General features: G+C 34.8%; 1 protein-coding gene across 1 annotated transcript in view; it reads left to right on the forward strand.

The window, feature by feature from the left end:
- mask (multiple ankyrin repeats single KH domain) overlaps positions 1 to 25,974 on the forward strand; it is an 823,307-nt gene that overhangs the window by 272,304 nt on the left and 525,029 nt on the right. Inside the window, 2 exon segments of the mRNA XM_090396371.1 lie at positions 16,349 to 16,498; positions 25,680 to 25,773. Of these exon segments, the coding sequence (XP_090252497.1) occupies positions 16,349 to 16,498; positions 25,680 to 25,773 (244 nt within the window).

A 25,974-nucleotide genomic window follows, 5' to 3' on the forward strand; every position in this document is an offset into this window, starting at 1 on the left:
CAATAACTTTGCTGCTTTTATTTGCTTTTCGCCGCATCCAACTTACCAAGGTTAGGATGTTTCGATTCAGAATGACATCTCAGATTGTACTCTTTCGGCACAGCTATAGATTCCCAGCAAACAATGCTGGGAACGGTGGGTGGAAAATATAAGAAGCACATATCACTTCTAAGTGAGGAGTTTCAGAAAAGAATGCCATTGAGTAATGAAGACAGTGTCCACATAAAAGTGATTGAGGATCCATTTTCTGTCAAAGCAGGAAATCTACCTGTCAAACTCCAGATGGAAGTTTGATCACACTATTTTGTCCTTAAACAACGTAAAAAAATATTGTTTGTCCACTCAGGGTTAAATGCTCAATGATCCGAATCTATTTTACGCTTTTTACTCATTGTCTCGAGATTGACAATATTAATTACATAAAAGTAATGATGAAAAACTCTCAATAATGCAATTTATGATAACAGTTATGTAATGTATTGCTCCAGTTACAACCAACCACTACACTGCCAAAGCCAGTCAAGGCAGGGCTTACTTTGTGTAATACGATCCGTTCTTGTTTGTAGACATCAAGTCGTTATCACAGAGATGTAACTTTGAATTTCCCCCTAGCAACACTAGCTAACAAAATCTTGAAGTGATTGTAATAATTTGTTATTAAATACGACAGTGGGCATAACTCCAAATACAATTTATCGTCGAGTTAAAAGAAACATGATTGTGACATTAATCGCATGAACATAAACATGCAGAGTCTTAGTAAAAATTTAATTCAAATTGTCTAATTTCATATTCTCCCGTATAATTAATTAATTTCAATCAGGCAGTCAGGCTAAAATAAATAGCATTGCTGGTCGCATGCAGCGCGTGGGCTGTATGTTGTGCTGGCCTAATCTATATGGATCACATTATGAAGGAAAGGGGTATTAAATCTGATATCAAAATTGGAAATGTTAATGTCAGCTCCTTGCTTTATGCAGATGATGTTATACTTTTAAATAAATTTGCTACAAGTCTGCAAGATTCCATGACTAAATTGAATAACTGTTGTAATAGATATGATATGAAGGTCAGCGATAACAAGACAAAGACAATGAGAATATGCAGAAACATTGAAAATACTTAGGAAAATACAGCTATTTAGGCACAATTTTAGTGAAGATGGTAAATTAAATATGGACATAGACAAGAATCAAGAAAGCTGGTATGGTAAGAAGTCAATTGAATAAATTTATATGGAATAAGAGAGAAATTAGCCAAAACACTAAATTAGCTATATATAAGACAGTATTGAAGCCAATTTTAACTTATGGATCTGACAGCTGGGTCAGAAGTAAAACACTTGACCAAAGACTAGAGACTGCAGATATGAGAGTCCTGAGAAAGATTATAGGTGTGAACAGATGGCATCAATGGCAATATCATATTAAAAACGAGGATATTAGGAAAGATAGTATGTTATCATAGTAAAAACGAGGATGTTAGGAAACTTGACATTGTCAGCATCTAGGAATGCGTTAGCAGAGCTAATCTCAGGTGGTATGGTCACTTAAACAGAATGGGAGAGGAAAGATTAGCAAAACAAGTGTTCTCTGCCAAGTTTGCAGGAAAAAGACCAAGAGGAAGACCAAGATTATAGGTGAATTGACACAGTAAAATGTGCCTTAGAAGATAAAAACATAAGATCTGATAATGTTGTTGTCTTGACAGGCAACAGACTGAGTTGGAGGAAAATTGTAGATAGGAAGTTAGTAATAATATAGTTTTTCATGTAGTACTATCATATCCTGTACATCCTTTGAGGGCACCAGGGATTTATTTGATGATATTTATTTTTATTTGTTGTAATTAAAAGTTGTTTATGGTTTCATAGGCACCTTAGTATAAAAATTACAGAAGACCAATCAAACAATAGCAAAAAAAGTAAAGAAAAATGTGTGTGTGTACATGCGTGCACATACACATCAAATTAAGAAAGTTTAACAGATTTAAAATATTCTATTTCCCATAAAGGGGATAGATGTAGACCATCAGATCTGTTTAAGTTAGAGGACAGTGGAGTATTTTTTCACTTGTTTCTTTTTGAAGACATTTAATGAGGAAACAACTATTATGTATAAGTATTGTTGTCTTGTTCTAGTTAACTCCATGTAGTGCAAATAGCATGCCAAGCAGGTAGACTGTTCAGGCTCATGATATTTAATATAATACTTAAGTTCTTTGAGATGAATAAAATAATCTTCCAGTTTGTCCAAAATACAGGAATCTGGTAGACATCTGGAAAACCAAGAAGCAGGAGATTATACTTAGATAAAGTAAGAAAGGTGGAAATTTTTCTAATGGGGTGAAAGGCAACAAAAATAGTCAGTGGTTTTAAAATTTTAATTCTATGTTCAGAAATGACTTGCACATAAAGGATAGGATGCGAGTTATTTCTTAAGGATTAGAAGAGACAGATTCCATAACTATTAAATTCTTTATATATGAAGTAATCATTAATGCCATTTAATAAGAAAGTAGATTTAATATTATAATTATTTATGTAAAAGTTCATCGGACGAACATAAAGAATGAGCATTATGTAATAAAGTTTTAATAATCCCAGCATTTTGACTAGGATGTGGTGAGATTCTGCATAAGCTGCCACCTGGTTGATGAAGAATTAATTGATCTAAAAAGGCTATTTGGGTATTTGTTTTTTTAGGATATTGTATTAAGACAGCAGAAACAGAATTCCACATTTGGGTGTTCTAAAACAGGATGGCCAGGCACATTGTCCATAATCAATAAAACTCTTTAAAATTCCAGATTTTTTCCCCCCATCAAATAGTTTTTAACTTCTAGAACAAAACATTGATGGAACCATTCATTAAATATATCTTTTGTAACCCAACTTTTTTGTTTGCCTTCCAGTGCACTGGTAACATGTTAAAATCCACACTTTTCACTCATAGGAATTGATATATATAAGTTCTACTTGGCATTTTTTCCAAAAAAAGGCTGGTCTCATCTGTGTTCCAAACTTGATCAGGAGCGTAGCCACAATTTTCAATAAGTTTGGACATCTTTCAAAGAAATTCCCTAGCTGCTGATTCATCTGCAGATGCTGCTTCTCCTTTTATTTTTACATTATGAAGCGCATATCTTTTGAGAAATCTTGTAAACTAACCTTGTGCTTGCAGAAAAATTATAATTGTTGTGCGATTTTGTTGGCTCCTTTTCCTGAATCTGTTTGTACAACCGTAATGCTTTCTGTTTGATGACATCTCTATCTAAAGGTGTTCTTTTTGGTGAGCAAACTTCTATCCACATCTCTAGGGCCTTTTCCATTTTCACTTTTATAATTTCTCTCATATACGATGATGACTTGGCATGCAATTTTGTTCCATAAAGAACAGCTTTTCTAATGGCTTCACTTTCCTTAATCGTTCTCATGGTAGCTTAGTTCAATCCAAAATATTTCCCTATGGATGTTGAATCTTCTCCAGCTGCTAAATGGTCTAAAATTTGGATCTTAGTTTCTAAAGAAATAGCTCTTCTTTTCTTCTTTTGTCTAACTGAATTAACTGACATTGTGATTAATGGGGTAAATGTTAAAAAAAAAAAAATCTGAAAATCAATAATTAATTTTACTAATTTGATATTACGCATACAAAATTTAATACATACCTGTATAACTATTGCACAAAGAAAACTTTCATGAACAAAACAGAAGACATGTATAAACATTTTGAATTAAAAACATGAAAGTTATATGTATATATGTAGATATGTATATATGTACATAACTTTCTCGTATGTATGTACTTAATAGTACATATGTACTGTTCTAGGAAATGATAATTATAATAGAAATACCCTTTTAAAATTTCTGAATTCAAACAGAAATTTTAAAAATAAGCGACATTTGAACCGTGTTAAATCAAAATATACCGTGTAAAAATAGAATTGCTTTTTTTTTTCTAAACCATGTTATTTCAAAATTGTGTTTAAAAAAAAAAACTTAAAAAGAGAATTAGCTGTATACAGGGTGATCAAAATTAAAGTATTCCTGTTTAAGGCCTTGTAGAGTGATCCAAATGCTGCGAAACTTTGCAGGAATACACTGTGTGTCATGCAGAAGCTATATCTGAGGGAGGGGGAATAGTTCCAAAATTCACAAACGGGAACATTGTAAACACCAAATGCATGGAATTTGCATATCACGCAACTTCATACGTTCCAGGATGGTTTAAAAAGATGGATATGGACCTTTTCCCATTGTGGTTGTTAATGCCGTCCACAGTGATAGCAGTAACTTTGCCACAACGTGCTTTGCTTGTGAAGCTGTGCCACCTAAACAATTTTAATGCTGTTGTTGCACTCTGCAAATTTTGTTATGTGAACAAATGTCTTCAAGGTACACTATCTCAACATGCTCTGTGATGAATGACTTGTCATTTTGAAGGAACAGGATTGTTGAGTGTTAGACCTGGCAGAGGTCGCAAACTAATCAGTTCACAACAAGTGGATGAAGTTGCTACTGTCGTTGTGGAGCAGGTCACGAGTAACAGCATTGGTTCCTGTAGTACATGTGCTGTAACAAGACATGAATGTGCCTTACACAATTCTCTAGAAGATTCTGCATTTCTATCCACTCAAGGTAACCTTGATACAGGAGTTGTGCCTGCAGGACTTTGAAAGTTGACTGACATTTCCTTTAGCATTCGTTGCTCAAGTGGAGTTGGACCTTGCCTGGTTGTGGATGATTTTGTGGGAGATTAGACTCACTTTCATCTGCCTGAAGCTGTGAATACCCACAATTGCTAGGTATGGGCTACGCAAACCTGCATGGAATCCAACAAATTTCTCTCCATTCACTCAAAGTTACTGTTTGGTGTGGGTTTACAGCTTTGTTTATCATTGGACCTTTTTTCTTTGAGGAAAATTTGCCAGTTGGGTCCCGTGACCTGCTCAGTTGCTTTCGAGAGGTATCGCAATATGATGGAACAATTTTGTTGTACCACAACTACAGCCACACCTGTGGATGGATTCAGTCATTTTTTATGCAAGATGGACCCCTCCACACACCAGTCGATCTGTACAAGAGGTTCTTCAAGAACACTTCATGGAAGCCAAAGTGATCAGCTGTGCGTTTCTTACTACATGACCATCTTGTTCACCTGATCTGACCCCGTGTGACTTCCAGCTCTGGATATTTCTCAAAGACAGGGATTATCGTGATCATCCTGATAACTTGGCAGTGTTGAAAGATGGCATGACACAGCATATTCATGACACCAGTCCTGACCAGCTGTATTCTGCTGTTGAACACACTGTGCAAAGGAGTTTATGGCATACTGAGAAGAGCAGCACATTAAACAAATACAGACCATGAATGCATAATGGAAGTGAATAAAAATGGTATTTGTGCTTGTTTTGCTCTTCTTCTCCTTACATCTACATTCGGTACACAATACAGTGCACCTGTATTGCAGAGCATCAACCAGCGCACTGGTTGATGCTCTGCAAGGCCTTAAACATGGATACTTTAATTTTGACCCCCCCCGGTGTATTATATTATCATTATAGCATATAATTTAGGTTAACCGACATAGCAAGTTTTGGGCTTTTGCATTTGTACTCCATCCCAAACAGAAACTTTATCATTGAAAAACAACTTTTACAATTAATTAACCATGTCTATTCACGAGCTCTTAGCAATGGATTCAGGTTTTCAGCAGAAAAAAAACTGTGTACATTCCTGCTGAAAATATCTTGTATCCTGATTTAAGAAAGGAACAAAATATTACTCCAGTGGCACCATAGGCCAAGTTCTTGGGGCTCTGAGAGAATCTTATGCTCTTTACACACATTCGCTACTTAAAAACAAATGCAAAAAAGTTTTGAATCTCCTTTTCACTCTATCCTCTACAAAAAGGTGTGCTGATTAATGTTTCTTGCTTCATCTTTATTGTGCATTTGCATAGCTAAAGTTGATATTTCATATTTACTAATTTAGGCAAACAAAACACACTTGTTGAAATGATTATTTTACTTATTATTAATAAAATAACAATTGAACGTTTCGACCCCTGTATTGAGGTCATCATCAGAAAAATACACGTGTATATGAAAACAAGCTACATGCCCTTGCACTCTATAAAGGTTAATTGAATCTATGCTGTTAATTGATCTTTTACTTAGCCTGACCTCTAGTGGTAATTTTTTTTTTACCACTAGAGGTCAGGCTAAGTAAAAGATCATTTATCAGCGTAAATCCAATTTACATTTGTAGAGTGCATGAGCATGTAGCTTGTTTTCATATACACTTGTATTTTCTGATGATGACCTTAATACATGGGTCAAAACGCCAATTTTATTAATAATAAATAAAATAATCATTTCAACACGTGTGTTTTGTGTCCCTAAATTAGTAAATATGAATGCTGATCACCATGTAATCTTTAAAGGAAGAGACAGCTAAAGTTGGTTATGGACTCAGGTTTACAGTTGTGCAAGGGGAGAGTACATTTTGATGATTGGACCCTATCCCTCACCAGCATATAAGAATAGCTACTGGTGCTTTTCACACATCACCCTTTCGTTGATGCAAATTAACCTGCTCTGTTGCTTAGACAAAAACAGTCGTCTCTTAACTATGCCCTAAAAATAGTCTCTTCCAGAGCATCCTACGCAGACTAGTATCTTTTCTCTGTGTTAGGAAGCTCAACATTAGTAGACTAGTATCTTTTCTCTGTGATGGGAAGCTCAACATTACACACTTAAGTCTGTCTCATGCCTGTTTGGTATACCTATAAACAGATTATGGAAGCTCTTGGTATGAATGTTGACAACATTAACTGCAACAAACATAACAACATTCCTCCATGGCAGGTTTGCACTTCATTCTGCAACCTCTCACTTTGTCAACTCTAGACGTCTTATACTCTATCTATTTGCAGTTTAATACATACAGAGCAGCCCACTCCGATTTGTTTCCCATCCATACTGATGATTCAAGAAATTGAATCATCAATTTCTTGAAATCTCTGTTGGTTGTGTTGCTGAGTTTCCTGACATTACTATATCCCATCAGATTCCATTTAATTGTAGTAATTATACGGCAGAATTGCATTCCATTCACTTGCACTTGAATATATAAAAGAAAAATTCTACCAAAAGTGTGTAATTTATGCTGACTTATCAAGTTCTTTACATGCCATCACATATTGTCATAATCCACATCCAGTGCTTTGTGACATTTTACAACTATTGTACAAAATGAAGGCCTTAAATTTTTATGTTTGGTTGTGCCGTGTTCCCAGCCGCATTAGAATTAAATAAGATTGCAGATGCAGCTGCTAAATCAGCTCATAATTTTTCCAGTGTACTGCTTGGCAGTCCATATAGTCTTCAGACAACTTATAAGATTATATGATTGAAGCTAATAACCCAATGGCAGTCTTCACACCACTTTGGTCTCAGAGGGAATCTCCTGGGTTTTTTTTTTTTTTTTTCAATAAATTTTTATCTAACTAAATCTTTCAAGTCTCCATGGGAACTGTTCCCTACTGACCTTATACCTAAGAGGGATTCCTAACAGGTTGTTTTAACTGTTACAGTTTTTGCAATTAAGGTTAATGTGATAAATGAAACCTCATTTGAAAGCAATAAGGATTACTGTGGAATATCTGGGAAGATACTCCATACTTTGTTCTGAGCTTCTCTGGCTGTCATGGAATCACTATAGGCATGTCATCCACATAGACAGCTCTGCTTAGAGCTGGAGAAAGTGGTTTCATTTATCACATTAACCTTAATTGCAAAAACTGTAACACTTACCAAATAGTAAGCATTTTCCATCAAAACCAGAAGATATTATGGATTCAGTGCACACTACAATAAGATCAACGAAGCGTAAAAATTAATTGGATAAAATCTGGAAAATGAAAAGGAGATAGCCCACCCACCAGCTCTCTCTCTCTTTCCTTGAACATATTGGATGCACAATCATTGACCCATAGCAATTACCAACACACTTGGGGAAATATATATGCCAGAACACTAGCAGTATCTTCTTAACCTCCTTGCTGTTTTATACCCAAACATAGAAAGCAGTAAAACAACATTGTTTTTTTTTTTTTGAATAGTACTAAAGAATACAACTCACTGTTCATGAAAGAGGAAATAAAATATGCTTTGCTTAAATATCTCCCAACTGATGTTGGATCAGATAGCACCTGGATAAAATCACAGACAAACTGTCATAATCATCTTTCTAAACGGGTGCTTGCACATAGGTTAAGACTTTCACAACAGAAAACAGCTTGCATGTATTTTTTCTGCAGATATGTCTTCATCTTGACCTAGAACTCAGACTATGACAAACATTAATCCCATTTGCACCAGAAGCCAAGGTTCTTGGGACTCATACTTGACAGCAAACTCAGTTTCTTCCCTCATATGTACGAGACAGGTGCTGTAAAGCAATAACCATCATTTGCACCTATTTTCTTCCTCTTGAGCGAACATCGATTCTTAGCTCCATCTCTATTGTGCACTTATAAGATGAAAGACTTGGGATCCATAAAAATTTATCTGCCAGAGGAGGTACTCTAGACCCTGCTCACTATCAAGCTGTATGAATTGTAACTGGCACCTTTCAGACTTCACCAATCCCCTAGTCTTTGTCAAAACAAATGAACTTCTTTTGTTGCTTCCTTTGTCAACAGTTGTGTGTTATATGCTACAAAAATTTGGCCAGATCAACCATCCCACTGGCCAAATGCTTTTTTTTTTGTCTACAATGGGAGAATCTCTATGATATCTGTCAGACTGCCATGACCTCATGGGTTTCTGAATGAAAGCTAGCTTGCTTATAAGCTAGATACCACTAAACTCAGTTCTTTGGTGGCTTTCAAACATACCAGCATGTAGGTTTTTTCAGCAGGTCACCAAAATTTTGAACAACTCCTGTTGTGTACCAGCAGCTCTTTTGAATCTCATAGAATTGAGTACTCTGATTTTGTACCAGTCTATACTGATGATTCAAAATCTAATGCATTAGTGAGATCTTCTGCTGTCTTCCCTGACAGCATAGCATCTGCTCATATCTCACTAGATTGTAACAACTTTTAGCTTGCTTGAAAATACATGACTGCTTTGCAAGTAATAAGAAGGTAGAGCTACTGAAACAACCAGTGCTCTGCTGAATCCAGTATATGCTTTTTGAGCTATGCGAGGTACTTTAATGTATGCTGTTTTATTCAAAGCCACATTTGGATCAGAGGAAATGAGGCTGTAGATACTGTAGCATGCTCAGCTTGTTTCTTAATCTTCCACTATCTGCCTGTACCCAACACCGATTACAGGCAGATCATCGGACTCAAACTTTTACCCTGTCTCAATCACCATAGACTAGAGATTCCAGTTAGGTCTATCAAATCAAGTCTGAAATGAAATGATGGCTATCTAGTCTACACTGCAACCGTCAAGAGGAAGTTCTTGCTCAGCTTCAAATAGGTCATTTTCGTTTTACACTTCCCATACATGGATTATACCATGCCTATGTGCGAGCTATATGATGCAAGTCTATCCACCAATCATATTTTAGTTGACTGCCCCTTGTATTTCCAACAAGTACAGTAATCACTTTCATTCTCTATCTGAGCCCTATACACTCAGATAGATTTTATCAGACTCGTTGAGTGTTAACCTGGATTTTAAATTTTTGCAGAGCATTAATGTTTACCATCTTATATACATATTAATATTTATTAGGTTGGTTTATCGATGTGTGTGTGTGCATGCTTTTAAAAATAATTCTTTATCAAGGTTTTATGAATTTTAATACATGCTTTATTCTTCTTTTTATCTGTTTTTTGCACATCTTTACACCTGTTTTCTTTTCCTACAATGATTTTTATAAGTTTATACTATTTTGCTTATATATTACCTTATCTACTTTTAAGAAATGTTTCATTTGTTTTTATATACATAGTTCAGATCAATATATGCTGCTTATTTATTAAATGCATATCAGCATAGCATGACCATAGATGTCCTTGCATCATTAAACCAAAAGAACAAACAAACCTCTATGGCTGCTAACAGTTTTCCTTTAAAACAAAATTGCACAATAAACTTTAATGAAAGTACAAATATTTTGCGCTGATAATAACGGTACATCACCAATGTGTAGAAACAACAAGCACATCAAAGATCAAGGAAATATGAGTACATTACAATAATTGGTTTAATCTTTAGAGGTCCTGTGGCATAATAAATTAATAACTTAACACGTATAAAACCAACAGTAATAACTTTAATGAATTAAAGGTACAAATATTTTGTACTGAAAGTAACAGTATCATCAGTGTAGAACAAACAGCTAAAGGAATGGAATACAAAGTACAGAACAGTCGGTGGATCACCAAGTAAATTGTTGCCGCATGCCATAAGATTCATTAAAATAATATTAAATAATTCTTTAAAGATAATTATTTTATTGATGGTTGCATAAGATAAGAATCTCCCAAACTTTTGGGAGAGAAAGACAGTCATTTCGATTCAAATTCGGTCAATGCAAAAGGGCTTCACAACTTTCTTTAAAAACGCGTTCGTATTTAAACCTGCATCTGTGGAGCAGACAAGCTTTATCCCACTGGATATTATGATTAGTGTCAATGCTATGTTGTGCTAGACCAGACTTATGAGGTTTCATGTATTCGATATAATACTCATATTCCTTCATTCTTTTTTCCACAGAAATGACTGTCTCTCTCTCTCCCAAAAGTTTGGGAGATTCTTATCTTATGCAACCATCAATGAAATAATTATCTTTAAAGAATTATTTAATATGATTTTAATTAATCTTCTGGCATGCAGCAACAATTTAATTGGTGATCCATCGACTGTTCTGTATTTTGTATTCCATTCTTTTAACTGTTTGTTCTATACTAATGATGTACTGTTACCTTCAGTACAAAATATTTGTACCTTTAATTCATTAAGGTTATTACTGTTGGTTTTATACGTGTTAAGTTATTAACAGTAATCAGTTTACCAATTAAAAACAGTTGCCACGTGCTAGAAATTAATATTAATATTAAAAAAAACTAAGTTTATTATTTAATTAAAACTAAGGTGGAAGTAATGGAGAAATGATATTTTCATATGCCAGTTGCCAAAAGTTAATGGGGTGTGACAACTGGCATATGGAAATATGCCAGTTGTCACACCCCATTATTAAAATTCTCTGGGTTGGAGATAAGTTGATGGAAGTATAAAGGATTAAACCAAATATATTATTGGAAGTATAGCCAACTGAAAAAACTTCCATCAACTTATCTCTAATCCAGAGAATTTTAATAATAAGGTGACCTCCACCTTAGTATCACCACCTCTGGGTCTGGCTCCCACTGATGAGACCTCATAAATGTTGAAACTGGTCTGGGTAGTGATCCTTTCCTTAATGCATAGTGTTATACATCTCCACAAGAAGATGTGCTTTGCATTATGGGATACTAAGGCAAGTGATGAGAACTCATACCACCTTTGCCATGAGTTACCCCAGTCCTGAAAATACTTCAGGCGCAAACTTTGTTTGTTACACTTGGATAAAGGATTAAACCAAAAATATAATTGGTAGCATAGCAAAGTATCTTCCAGATGGTTCCAAAAATAGTTAGCCAAAGATGGAGACAACGGACTATCCATGGCCATGCCTTCAATCTGTATAGAGCTTGGTTTTGCAGCTTGAAATATCGTGATTGAATATATGTTACTGCCAAAGTGTGAAAAGCAGGAATTCTATAGAATGCCTTTGCGTTCTATATTGGCAAAGTATGAAATGGCTGTTTTTTAAAAAAATATTTTAAATTTTGCCGCCATGGGCAAAATGGCAGTTGTTATGAGTGTGAGAGATGATAGTTTTTACCGACTTGGAACTGCTGAAGGAATTTTAAACTAACTATTCACTTTATGTCTCAAGGACTTACTGAGAGTTGGAGACGTTCCTGACCACAAAATAGCTTTCGGGTCAGGTGCTTTCTCCCAGTCCACGGGTAGCGGCCAAGGGTTCATTAGGTGTACTTGCAAGACCAAGTGCTGAAATTTGAAGTGCTTTTGTATGAAAAAGGCAGATAAATGCAATTCAAAATGACATTCCAGAAGGTCTCCAACTCTCAGTAAGTCCTTGAGACATAAAGTGAATTGTGATCTGGCATAGAGTTGGTTTAAAATTCCTTCAGCTGTTCCAAGTTGGCAAAAACCATCCTCTGTCACACTCATAACAACTGCCAGCACCTATCCTAACTTAACCTACCCATGGCAACAAAATTTAAAACTTCAAAACCTAACCTAATCAGTTCCAAGTCATTAAAAACCACCATCTGTCACACTCATAACAACCGTCAGCACCTAACCTATCCTAACCTTCCCATGATGGCAAAATTTAAAACTTCAAAATGAAAATATATCCGAAATAGTATTTGTCATTCTATATAATGTCTAGGGAAAGTATGTAAAATATTTAAAAAAAATAAAAATAAAAAATAATGGACATTTCATACTTTGCCAAAAAACACCTAGGCATTCTATAGAATGCCTGCTTTTCACACTTTGCCGGTAACATATATAATAAATTCAGAAATCTCTAGAGAGAAATCATCATTTAGTAAACTAATAGTGTCAGATAATGGATTGTTGGTAAATAGAGAAACAATGTCGAAACTGACTAACATATCTGATTCTTGTATTTGAGTATCCTTGATTTTTTTTTTTCAAGAAATTGTGTGGAATCAAGGATTCCACACAAAGATAGTGAAGGCAAAAAATATGCTATTGGAACAAAACATCAATCACCTGATAGACAGGAAAAACATAACAAGCATAGGAACATGGAATGTAAGAACTCTACACCAGGAAGGAGCATTGGAAATACTACTACATGAATTTGACAACTACCAATGAGAAGTGATTGGACTCTGCGAAATCAGATGGACTGGAAAAGGAGAATTCCACCATGGACAGTACAAAATATTAACTTCAGGTAGGGAGGACAACAAACACCAAGAAGGAGTAGCACTTATATTAAAACCAAAGATTCAAAACTCTCTATTGTCCTACAATTCTATCTCACCTAGGTTAATTAAAGCAAGATTTAAAACATCAATCAGATCACTAACTATTATTCAAGTATACTCACCAACTTCGACATCATCAGAAGAAGACATTGAGTTCTATATAGATTTGCAAAAAGCAGTACAGCAGACATCAAGTCAAGATCTCCTAATTGTAATGGGGGACTTAAACGCAAAAGTAGGCAAAGATTGGAATACCTGGCCAAGAGTAATCAGAAAGTTTGGGTATGGAAAAACCAATGTATGTGGCGAAAGACTGCTAAACTTCTGCTCAAATAATAGACTAGCAATAACCAACACTCTCTTTAAATATCCAAAACCCCCAAAGAAAATGGACATGGATATCACCAGACAGACAAACCGAGAATATGATAGACTATATTATTGTAAACCGAAGATGGAAATCAAGTATCCTGAACTGCAGATCCTTCTCTGCAGATTGTGGATCAGACCATAAGCTAGTATTATCAGACCTAAGAATAAAGTTAAAATCTGAAAGCACTTGTAGAGTCAAAAGGAGACTGAATGTAAAAAAAAAAACTATAAGACAACAATATTCTAAGAAAATATCAACTAGAACTAGATAAAAACCTGAAGGAACTACCAAAACGGAATATAAACATAGAAGAACATTGGTGCAAATTAAAGGAAACAATATTAAATTCGGCAGAAAAAACAATAGGTTACACAGAAAGAGAAAGTAAAAAGAATTGGATCTCAAATGAAGTAAAAAGGTTAAGCGATCAAAGGAAAAGCATGAAACTAAAACAGAACTATAACAGAAATGAATATAATAGATTATCTAGAGAAATTAAAAAACTAGTTAAAAGAGACAAGAATAACTGGTTAGAAGAAATATGCAAAATGGCAGAAAAGCTATCAAAAGAAAATAACCTTCATGGATTATATAAACAAATAGACCAAATTAGTAAGACACGGACAACAAAAATTATAATGATCAAAAACAAAGAGGGACAACTAATTGAAAGTAAAACAAAAAGAATGGCCAGATGGGAAGAATACTTCAAAGATTTATATAATAAAAACAGCTCCCAGGATATTATGATTCCAGCCACTGAAATGGAAGAGGAAACAAATATCTTTACCAAAGAAATAATAGCACACAGCATAGAAAAACTCAAAACTAGGAAAGCACCTTGCATTGATCAAATACATGCAGAATTCTTAAAAGCAGGAAAGGAACAATTTTTGGAACAACCATTAAAAACATTATTTGAAAGGATTTACAAAAACAAAGCAGTGCCTACTGATTGGACCAAATCAGTCATAACTCCTATATACAAAAAAGGATATAAAACAGAATGCAATAATTGCAGAGGCATTAGCCTCCTCAGTATTCCAAGTAAGGTTTTTACAAAAGTAAATTGTGCTTTGCCCTGGTTTCAGACCAGGGCAAAGCACAATTGATCAACTATTCACCTTAAGACAGCTAATAGGAAAGACACTAGAGTACAACCAAAGTTGCTAAATAAATTTCATAGACTTTCGTCAGGCATTTGATTCAATCTGTAGAAGAGCACTATGGAAAACTATGGAAGAATTTGCAATTCCCAACAAAACCATAAGAATAATAAAGAATCTATATGAGAAATCTGAAAGAGCAGTACGAATGGAGGACACCTTAACCAACTGGTTCTACACAGAGAGCGGAGTAAGACAGGGATGCAATCTGTCACCAGACCTGTTCAATCTTACACTGGAAGAATCATCCAATAAGGCCTTAAACAATGAAGACTCTGGAATCAAAACATATGGGAAAAATGTGACACATTTAAAATTTGCAGACGACATTGCATTACTTGCAAGCACAGAAGAAAATCTATAGCAAATTTCTGATAAAATAAAGGAGTGTTTAAAATCTGGATTAAACATAAATATAGACAAAACAAAAATTATGCAAATAGGAAAAAGATGCACCAGTCTGAAAATGGAAATTGATAGTAAGAATCTAGAGCAGGTTAGAAAACTTCACCTACCTTGGAGGAGTTATTGAGTACAATGGTGAAATTATAAAAGATATAAACAGATGAATCAGTCAAGCATCCCAAACTTTTGGACGACTTAATCAAATATGGAAGTCAAGAGACATCAAACAAGTAACAAAAGTAAGAATCTATGAAACAGAACCCCAATACTCCTCTATGGAAGTGAATGCTGGAATCTCAAAAAGGCTGAAGAGAAAAAAATTATTAGTTACTGAAATGGGTTGGCTAAGAAGATTACTTGGAGTATCTCTGCTGGATCAACTAAGAAACGAAGACATAAGGAAACGACTAAAACAAGAAATGACAATAATAGACAAAATCCAAGAAAGAAGACTGCAATGGTTTAGCCATGTGACCAGAATGGGAACAGAAAGACTACTGTCTAAAGCCCTGAATACAATGATGGAATGTAAAAGATCCAAAGGACGGCCCAGAACTAGATGGATAGACAAAATAAAAGTGGACCTGAAAACCAAATCACAACAAGTGACATCAAACTGGACAGAATTGTTTGGACTCTCCTGGGACAGACAGAAGTGGAAAGAGTTCATTCGGCCTCATCATCATCCACATAGATGATGGAAGAGAGAAGAAGAAAATCGATGTAAAATGAAAATAATGTATTTATAGTTTTCATCGACAAATAATTACATCAAAAATGCTAAAAGACATCTATTGATGTAATTATTTAATTACATGAATTTTATTTATATATATACATAATGACTTTATTGTCAGTACTCATTTTGAAATTTATAGTTAATTCCGAAATAGAAAAACAAATTGAACAGATTGATTCCTTGGGGAATTTGGAATTAGCAAATGAATCTTCGCATGTCATAAATATTGGTTTGATTTTCATTAAAGCTAATTAAATGTAATACCTCTCTATTTTTAATTCTACTATATCCACATTTTATCAGTTCCAACAGGTGTGTGTGTGGGGGGGGGATTCTAGTTTTCATCTTTAAAAAAAAATCAAAAACTTGTGGGGGTATTACGTAACAGTTTAACATTTCTTTCAATGCAGTAATGTGAAATTGATTTAAATCTGCTTGATGTCCTATATGGATATAATTTGTGTTACATAACAGTATAACATTTTTTTTCAATGCAATAACTTGACATTTATTTAAATCTCTGCTTGAATTTTTATGTGCAGTAGGATACTCCATTGAAAATCAGTTGTTCTTATTCTAGACTTGAATTTTATTTCAGGATAATTCAACCATGCTTATAGAAGCCTCTAAAGGAGGACATACAGCAGTAGTTCAGTTACTTCTAGACTATCCTAATAATTTGTTGGCCTCACCACCTCCGCCTCCTGATTTGTCTCAACTCACAACTCAGTCAGTTGAAGCTACAGAGGTAAGCATATTAGTGTAGTTCTGTAGGATTAAAAACAAGGGCAAGATTTCATGCTGTTTGCATATTTAAAAATATTTTGTTAGGTTATATAAATTGAGCAAAATAAAAAAGAACATTAATAAACATTTTTACATGAATGACAAAATAGTGTAGATGGGTCTATTCATGATTTTACATTATCATTTACTTAAAATGAAAAGTAACTTAGCGCAACAAAAATAATTTATTATATGATGAATTAGTCATAAGTCACGGCAACTATTTTTTTGCTGTTGCTATATTGGTATGGGAGCTGTATTTCAGGGCATGTGGTCATTGTTGCTGATGTTGTTTTTGTGCATTTTCGATGGGCATTCAATATTGCTGAATTTGTCAAAAATGTTTGTGTATAGATGCTGTAGGTAAGGTGCAGCAAAATATGAAATTATGACAGTTTTTGGGAAGTATAGAGTGAATGTAAACCTACAAATTGTTTATGTACATTATCTAATGTTCCTGTTGAAGAGGGTGGCAGATTATTTGTAGCTGACACAAACCTCATGAGCTGTTGAATAGAGAGTGTCCTCATTGGAGAATATGGAAAATGTTGCAGTGCTTTCATCCTTATCAGAGAATATTCTTAACAAATTCTGCTGTGTAGGCTATAGCATTTATCCACTGGTTCTGGATTTCTCTGAAATTGTATGATTCAGGTAGTGTTTGCAGATATAACAACAAACTTTATAAACCAGCACATAACCTCATAAACAAAAGTGATCACCTTGTGGGTGTTGGATTTCATGAAGCCTTGTGTTTGTGTTAGATTGAGTGATGATTGTTTGAATTTGGATATACTGGCTCTTTTGATAGTTTCTTTGATTTCAGTTATCCAGTTTAACATGTTTTTCATCTTTGTGGCAACATTGTTCCAGATCTATATGACATGTTTTGTAATATATTCACTATTGGACACTCACATTGTTATAGTGTTGTGCATTTTTAAATTCTATTACAAAATTCTCATCATTAATCATTATAGACTCAGAAATTTTTATATATACTGTTAATTTCTTCAAAGTCTAGCACATACCATTCCTAGTGCATTATTCAGTGTGTCATGAACTTTTCATTGTGAATGTTGGTATGTCCACTGTAATCCACATTGAAGTTGATATTCTCCCACCATAGAATGCATGTATTCTATGGATTACATATTGACAAAATGCATTATATAACTTCTTAAAATGTGGTTGTTTGAGCTGCATGCCACATGGTTTGTGATCCATAGCCATGCATTCAGTGAGAACGAACAATGACTATGGTTTATGAAGTGTCCTCATATCTTTGTAAGAAAACTGCTAACTAGAGAGAGGGCAGGCAAGAAAGAACATGATTATGCGTGGGGCATGTCTGCACAGATATGCATTCATTCTAATCTCCATGTTTTGTGTTCATTACATGTTTGTTTGAATATTTTAAATGAGGGAAAAGATGTACACCAGTGTAAATATATGGTACTCTCTTATTGGTTTTTGTTTATTATTTGGTTCTTATTGTTTTATCCCATCTATGCTGCGATGTTGTATTAATTTGTGTTGTGCTTACTTATCTGGTTATTATTCTACTCTTTCTCTCAATTAATATTCTACCTTCGGTGACTCTGTACTCCTTACACCTGAGAGCAATGGAAATTTATTTTATTTTCTGACTGCGCCACCATGCCTCGATGTGGTACAAGGAATATTAGTACTTCCAGTAGATCCTAATCATACACAATAATGTCCTCTCTTATCCCAAAAAACAAATTTTTACAGTTGTGGCTTCTATTAGTCCTCTATCATAAACCTTTAACTATCTTTTAGTTTCCTGCCTATAGGATCGAATTATTTGGGATCAGTGCATTGCAAAGTGAGATCAGACAACACTCTGATTATAATTAACAAACATGTTTAATAGCTACAAAATTTAGAGAATATTACAATACATAAATAAGGGGAATTTCCCTCTGTAATCTCAGTTCTGGTTATGCAAATTATAAAACTCTTAAAGCAATATCTTGTAATTATTGCCAATTAGTTTATAATATTCACTTCAGCTTAAATCTTAACCTCAATCTCAAATAATGGCATGACTTAAACATCAAATTAAACACATTAGCACAAAAAAAATTAGGAATACATACAATTATCTAATTGACCTCTTAGCCCAAACTACTCCTTAGGAAATTAGCTTTACTCAGTTCCACACCTTTTCACAAATTCAATCATATAATTGCACTAGTTACCCATAGGTTATATTTATCTTATTTTATCAATCCTAGCAGTCCATTAGGAATTTCTCTTACATCACAAGTTTAACAGTATACAATAAAATGACTCACGTGAACTCCTTTTCTCCGCTGCACTTTTCTTCTCTGCTTGTCTTTGTCGTTCCAAGTTTCCTTTTCTGTCTCGTGTTTTAAATTCCTTCCTTCAGGGGTCTCGGAGTACCGATGAAACCATCGAGTCAGCTAGCAGGATATGTGGAGAGGTTTCCCAGCATCTGGAACGATTGGGCAAAGGATCACGACTGTCAGGGCAGGCGCAGACTCAGTTGAGCGTCAAGGCATCTGGTCTGACTGGGCTCGATTTCTCCTAAGTTAATCACCTTTTGTTATCCTCATTACTGAACTTGAGCGGCTCATGGCAGATCGACCTCTGTTTTCCTCCCTTGAACTTATCCGCGTCTGACTAATGTTTCCTCTCGAACCTTTCTCTCGATGTCAGTCCTTGATGTCGATCCCATAAAAAAAATCTTCCTCAAGATCCATGCCTTCTATTTTCCTCTTTCCTCGAACCTTCGGTTAAGTTTTGAAATCCCCTTACTTTCCCGCACAAATCTTGCATACAGTTATGAGAACCCCAGACATCATCTTGTGACTCTTGGTTCTCAAACTTTCGCCGACTTCTTATATTACCCCTTTCATGTCTTTAATCCGATTTTAGTGGCCTGCGGAACTTACGTTTGCTACTCGCTGCCCCTTTCTGTGCTGACCTTGAGGGTCACCTGAGATTGAACTCGTAAACAAAAATCAAACAACCTTCCGATTCCAAAGTGTTGCCCTTGGCTTCGCTAATTTTACATCCTTTGTTTAAGCAAGGAGCAAGCTATTCCCTTTGGGCTTTTCATATTCTATACACAATAGTTTACAAAAATAAATAGAAATATTTGTAAAAGGTTTCAAGACGTGACCTTTCTGTAAAAAGTCGATGCATTAAACAGAAGAAAATTTATGCAGCATCAACTTTTTACACTAGTACCCCATCTTAGATTGTTATTTTTTCTTATGGTTTAATTCATGGCTCAAGACATTAAGAAAATAATATGTTTGTTTACTTATTTACTTATAACATCTGTATGGTTATACTGATGATTTATATAGAAGACTGAGAAAAGTGAAGTTTTTGTAGTCATTAATTCATATAGGATTTATTCCAGTTAAAAGTGAAAGGAACTTTGTTGCTCTCCAGTTCATATAGAAATGGGTCCAGTAAAGCTTATTTATTTAGGATTTTTAGTTTGATAAGCGATTTATAATAGTTGATATGGTTTTATTTCTTCAGAAGCTTTTGTGTAGAAGATAAATTTGTTCTGAAGCATTTAAACTGTTGATAAGATTTTAAGAATGTTTGGATTCACACGTAGAAAGTTCATTTTAAAGTGATGATATAGTTTTTAGTCATTTATTTGATAGTTTGTTGTTATTCTCTTATGGAAAGTGTTCTGAAGCACTTAAACTGTTGATAAGATTTTAAGTTTAGATTTGCATGTAGAAAGCTTATTTTAAAGTGATGTTATGGTTGTTAGTAATTTATTCAGTAGTTTGTTGTTATTCTCTTATGCAAGTGAAGACAAGATATGTTTTCTTCAGTGTTCTGTGATTTTAAAATGCATAACTTAAAATTGACTAACTTATGTTGCTGTTATGTGGAAACAGTTTTTATGTTAGTCTTTCTTCTGTGTGAATTTAGGAAGGAATAAAAGTTTTTATAGGAAGCAAGAAATGGAAATTTCAAAAGTTTTGTCTGTAGAGGATAACTACTGACTTGTGAAGGGACGCTATGTAGTTTTTCACGTTGTATGGAGTTTATTAGAAGATTATATTTGCACTTCTGTAGTTGAGTAGTTGATTTGATGTTGTATATATTTGAGTTAATTGTAAATTAAAGTTTTTTTGGTTATAAGGTGTTTTCCTTAACTCTGAGTTTGGTGCATGCACATTTTCTAGATATGGATGATGCCACTAGGCATCGTGAGTGTCCAGTTTTCCATGCCAGTCTGGCAAGTGGCATCATCCTGTGTGAACTGGGTTGTTGGTCTAGCTGTTTTTTTGTTAGTGCTTACAAGCAAGTTTGACAGTTTTGTTATGTCTGACCACAAGGAACAGAGTGTGCATGAAATTTTGTTTTCTTTTGGGTAAAACTGCAGCTGAAACTATTATGCTTCATCAAAACCTTTAAGGATGACACTTTTCCCATTTCAAAAATGGAGACATGTCAGTTAAAGACAACTATGATCTGGCCAACCGTTCATAAGCAGAAATGATGAAAACATCGAAAAGGTGTGTCAGGCAACTAATGAAGATTGTCAAAAGACTATTTAAGCAAGTTTTTGAAGTGGTGAATTTGTCATGGAATTCATGACAGTGAATTTTAACAGAAGATTTGCATATTAAACATGTATCCACTGAATTTGTGTCTCATTTGCTATTTAAAAATAAAAAATGTGTGAATGTTTGCTGCGATTTGAGGGAGTTTAATGACTGGAACTTCCTTTCAAAAGTTGTGACCAGGGACGTGTCTTGGTGCCACAGTTATGATCCAGAAACAAAACAAGCATCAAGCCAATGCTGCTTTACATGCAAAACAACATGCTGGTTGTTTCCCACCCTCCATACTTGCCTAATTTCTCACCATGTCACTTTTTTTTTTATTCCTCCAAATAAAGAAAACCATGAAAGGGCAGTGATTCGTTGATGTGCAGGAAGTAAAAGAAAAGTTGCTGGAAGCCATAACCAGTATTATTATTATTATTAAGAGAGACTTCCAGGGAGTCAGCAACTCTTTGATGGAGACCATATTATTTGCTCCAGCTGTCATACCTATTCTTGAATTCATTCATGCTACTTGCACACACAACATCCAGTGGCAATCTATTCCAATCAGGCACTATTCTATGAGAGAAAAATGTGGTCCTAATCCCCTTCTTGACAACATTCATTCTTAACATCCATAGGTGCCCTTGCATCCTTTCCCTACCCTCCATAAAATGAAAAATTCCATCTACCAAAATTCTCTTTAATCCTTTCAGAAGTTTGTAAGTCTCAAGCATATCATCCCTCTTTCTCCTGTTTGCTAGTTTCTGCAACCTACAAATTCTCAATCTGTCTTCATAATCTGTACTCCACAATCCTGATATAATGTTTGACACTTTTTCCACTGTATCAGAATCACAATGGAAACCAGAAGACCAGACCGGTGTGCAATAGTCCAAGTGAGGTCTTATCAAGGTCTTGTAACGTGGCAAAATGATTTTCTCTCTCTCGACCTTTCACCACCCCTCCATAGAATGAAGAATTCCATTATCCTTTGCACATTTTCTCACTGTATCAGAATCACCACGGAAACCAGGAGACCAGACCTGTTCTTGCATCGTTTCCCCATCCTCTGTAAATTGAAAAATTCAGAAATTCTACTGAACTGAAATTCTATATAACTCTTTGAGAAGTTTGTAAGTCTCAATCATATTGTCCCTCTTTCTCTTGTTTGCTGGTGGCTGCAGCCTACAAATTCTCAATCTATCTTCATAATCTATATTCTACAATCCTGATATCATTTTTGACACGTTCCTTTACACTCTTTCTCTCCACTGTATCAGAATCACCACGGAAACCAGGAGATCAGACCTACATGCAATAGTCCAAGTGATGTCTTATCAAGGCCTTGCAAAGAGGCAAAACGACTTCCTTGTATTTCCATGTCAAAGTTCGTTTCAGCAATGCCATTATTCTGTGAGTTGTATTTGCAATTTTTGTTATATGACCCTTGAACTTTAAGTTCTTCTGTGCTAAAACTCCAAGATCCCAAGCCCCATAAGTTTCTTTAATCATAATCCCATCAATGTAATATGACATTGGATATCTAATCACACCAAAGTGCATTACTTTACATTTATTAACATTGAAATGGCAGCCATTTTCACATGCCCACAATTCCAGCCTATTCAAACCATTCTGGAACTACTGCATATAATCAGCACTTCTGATTACCCTACCTATCTTTGCTTCATCAGCAAATAGCTGTATGTCATAGTCAAATCCTTCCCAATGTCATTAATGTACAGATTGAATAACAATGGACCAAGGATTGATCCTTGGGGCACACCACTGTTTACCTTCAATCTTGCAGTTCACCACCCCATACCACTTTTTGATATGTCAGTCAGCTATCCTCATATCTACGCTAATGTTTTATAATCCAAAACCATATTTTCCAATTTATGCAACGGTATTCCATACTGTATTCTGTCAAAAGCCTTAGTGAAGTCCAAAAGTATCATTGTTTATCCATCTCCTTGTCTAACTCAATGGTAACATTATTATAGAGTGTGAGCAAGTTGTTAGAACATGACCTTCCCTCGCTAATCACATGCTGTTCATTGAAAAGTAGAGATTCTTTGTCAAGCCATTTTGAATGCAAACCCTAACCAACTTTTCCAAAATCTTCACTACCACTCCTGCGTTCTGATTGTTCTATAGTTGGATGCATTGGTCTTTGCACCACCCGTACACGATGGGATTACCATGCATTCTTTCCATTCCCGTGGAAAAAATGTATGGTAATGCATTCTTTCCACAGGAATTCTTCCCTGTGCTGAGACTGAAATTATATAGCCAGTTCAAGGGAATAGCCAGTTCAGCTGAACAATCTTTTAGTATCTGTGCTGATATCCCATCAGTTCTTATTGCAGAATTCTTATTCAGTTTGTTCAACATCTCTAGCACTTCCTCCTCATCCACATGAGTTTCCTCATATGTTGAAGAGGTAGCAGTGAGTTCAGTGTTGCATATACCAGGTTGATAGCTTTTAGTAAGATGACTACTCATTAGTTGAAGATTCTGCATCAGTCACCCCCATACCATCTGCATTGAGGCGAGTTATTCTTTCAAATTCTTTCTTTCTTTTATTTGCAGCATAATGATAGAACTTTTTTGGTTTATTTTATTTTTTTTTTTAACTTGCAGAGCCTGTTTCTTTTCATTCTCTGACTTAACTTTCCACACAACACTTGTGACTTTTCTGTCCTGCTGCTTTCATATCCATATGCATTCAGTTTTCATATCCAACATCATCCTTATGCACACAATATTCCTTCCACATCATCTTTTTCTTATGAATCTTTGCTTAATTAGATTACACATCCATTTTACTCATACTCTGTTTATTTTTCGAAGCCTAGGAACACATTTTGCTATTCCATCATGTAAGTATTTTTTAAACACTTTTCATGCGCTGTTGATTTCATTTTCCCATCCAGTAACTAATACCATGATACAGAACCCAGCATACCCCTCAGGTGGTCATAATTTCCTACTTTGTAGTTCAGCATGTAGCCTTTTTCTGAATGGAATATTCATAAACTTAGCTACTTCCCAAGTGAGTACTTCATGATCACTGTCTCTAATCGGAGTCAGAATAGTTATGTCTTTAACTGCCCTGGACAGTATAATCAGATCTAACACTCTTTGACCATGAGTTCCTTCTGTCACATTGCTGCTTGAGGAAATTGTCTCGGAACAGTTCAATAAATTCTGTTTCATTCTTCTCATGTGATTTCATAGCTACCCAATCAATGTTCAGATAATTAATGTATCCCATTACAATTTTTCTTTTTGCATCATCATATTTATTTGGTAATGCATTTCTTCATCATTAGCAATCGATCGACCAGCTCTGTAATAACACCCCACTGTGTATTTAATCTTGTTAGACTCCAGCTCACACCAGTTGGCCTCAAACTCACTGCCGCATGAAAAATTTTACTAATATTGTAGTTATAGGTCTCAACTCTAACTGCATTCAAGACATTCAATATCATTAGCAGCACATCCCTTTTCTCCTATCCTGTCTATCCTTCCTAAAAATACTGTACTCTTTGCACTCGATACCAGTCAGTATGTCTGCTTCTGTTAACCCAGTCTCATTAATGCCTGCAATATGAGGTCCCAATATATTAACCAAGGCAACAAACCCTACTCCTTTGTTTCTGATAATCCTAGCATTCGTGTACAGATATAATAAATTTCCTGTATGCTGTTTTGCAATGCCTGTCTGTGGTCTGCATGACACAGTTCGACAACTTGCAGATCTCTGTTCTTATCTAATTAGTTACTTATACTTGATAGATCTGAACCAGACAAACACTTCTACACAGTGTTTCAGTTGTTTGGTTCCAGAACTGTTTCCAGCATTGGAAAAAATGTTGGGAAAAGTGATTTGACTTACATGAAGAGTACTTTGAAGGGGACTAGAATATTGTATTATAAACCTTAATAAAAATTTTTTTAAAATAATTCCGTTTATTTTTAGGTACTCCTTTATATATCAAACTAGCATGCACCATCCATTCACTTAAATCTTTATCACTTCCAGCTTATTTCGGACTGACAGAAATATCCACAGTATTAGATGTAAAAAACTGAAGTGCTACACAAAAAGTCATTGCATGTTGAAGGAACTATTTTTGAAATCAGAATTAGCAATTAAACATTTCCCATTCCTCAAGAAGTATAAATGTATCGTTTAAAAATCTACAAGACAGTCATTTTAAGATCAAATTAATACCTGTAAACCTATCTTTAGTATTTCAGATCTTTGTGGACAAACAAATATTAACTGTTCCTACTATTAACTAATAGTTGAAATCTGCATACTGTTTGTGCTCTGAAGATGCTGAGTATAAAACTTGTGAAATATCAGCAATTACTTAAATAAACATTGTTTATTTCCTTATTCTCTTGAGATGTGAATTAAACTATAAAAGAAAATGTGAACCACAAACACCTTTCTGCACAGTAATGTGACCCACTGTTCAGCATTGTTTGTAAATATTAATCATCATCCTACTGTAGTGACAGTCTTATAATGTGTTATTTAATTTTAAGGCTCCACGTGTACCTCCACATGGATTGCAAGTTTTTCCATCTCAAGATATGGAACCGAATTCAACTGGATCCTATTTAACAAGTGTACAGTCAGGTGAGTTGGTTTAGGAAGTTGTATACAGCTATACTTTTGCTTGCTTTGAGATTAAATGTTTGAACTTATTTAGGAATCCAAATAATCTAATTATGTTAGCTTATGAATGTCTGCCTTAATTATTATATTAGTTTTGGATTTTTATGTTCATGTAAGATAATTACTACATAAAACATCAACTTTGTGTTAACCATTGCTACT

This window comes from Typopeltis vanoorti, chromosome 8 (genome assembly GCF_054136105.1).
Source record: "Typopeltis vanoorti isolate ZY-2024b chromosome 8, IOZ_Tvanoo_1.0, whole genome shotgun sequence".
In the NCBI taxonomy this organism is placed as follows: Eukaryota; Metazoa; Arthropoda; class Arachnida; order Uropygi; family Thelyphonidae; genus Typopeltis; species Typopeltis vanoorti.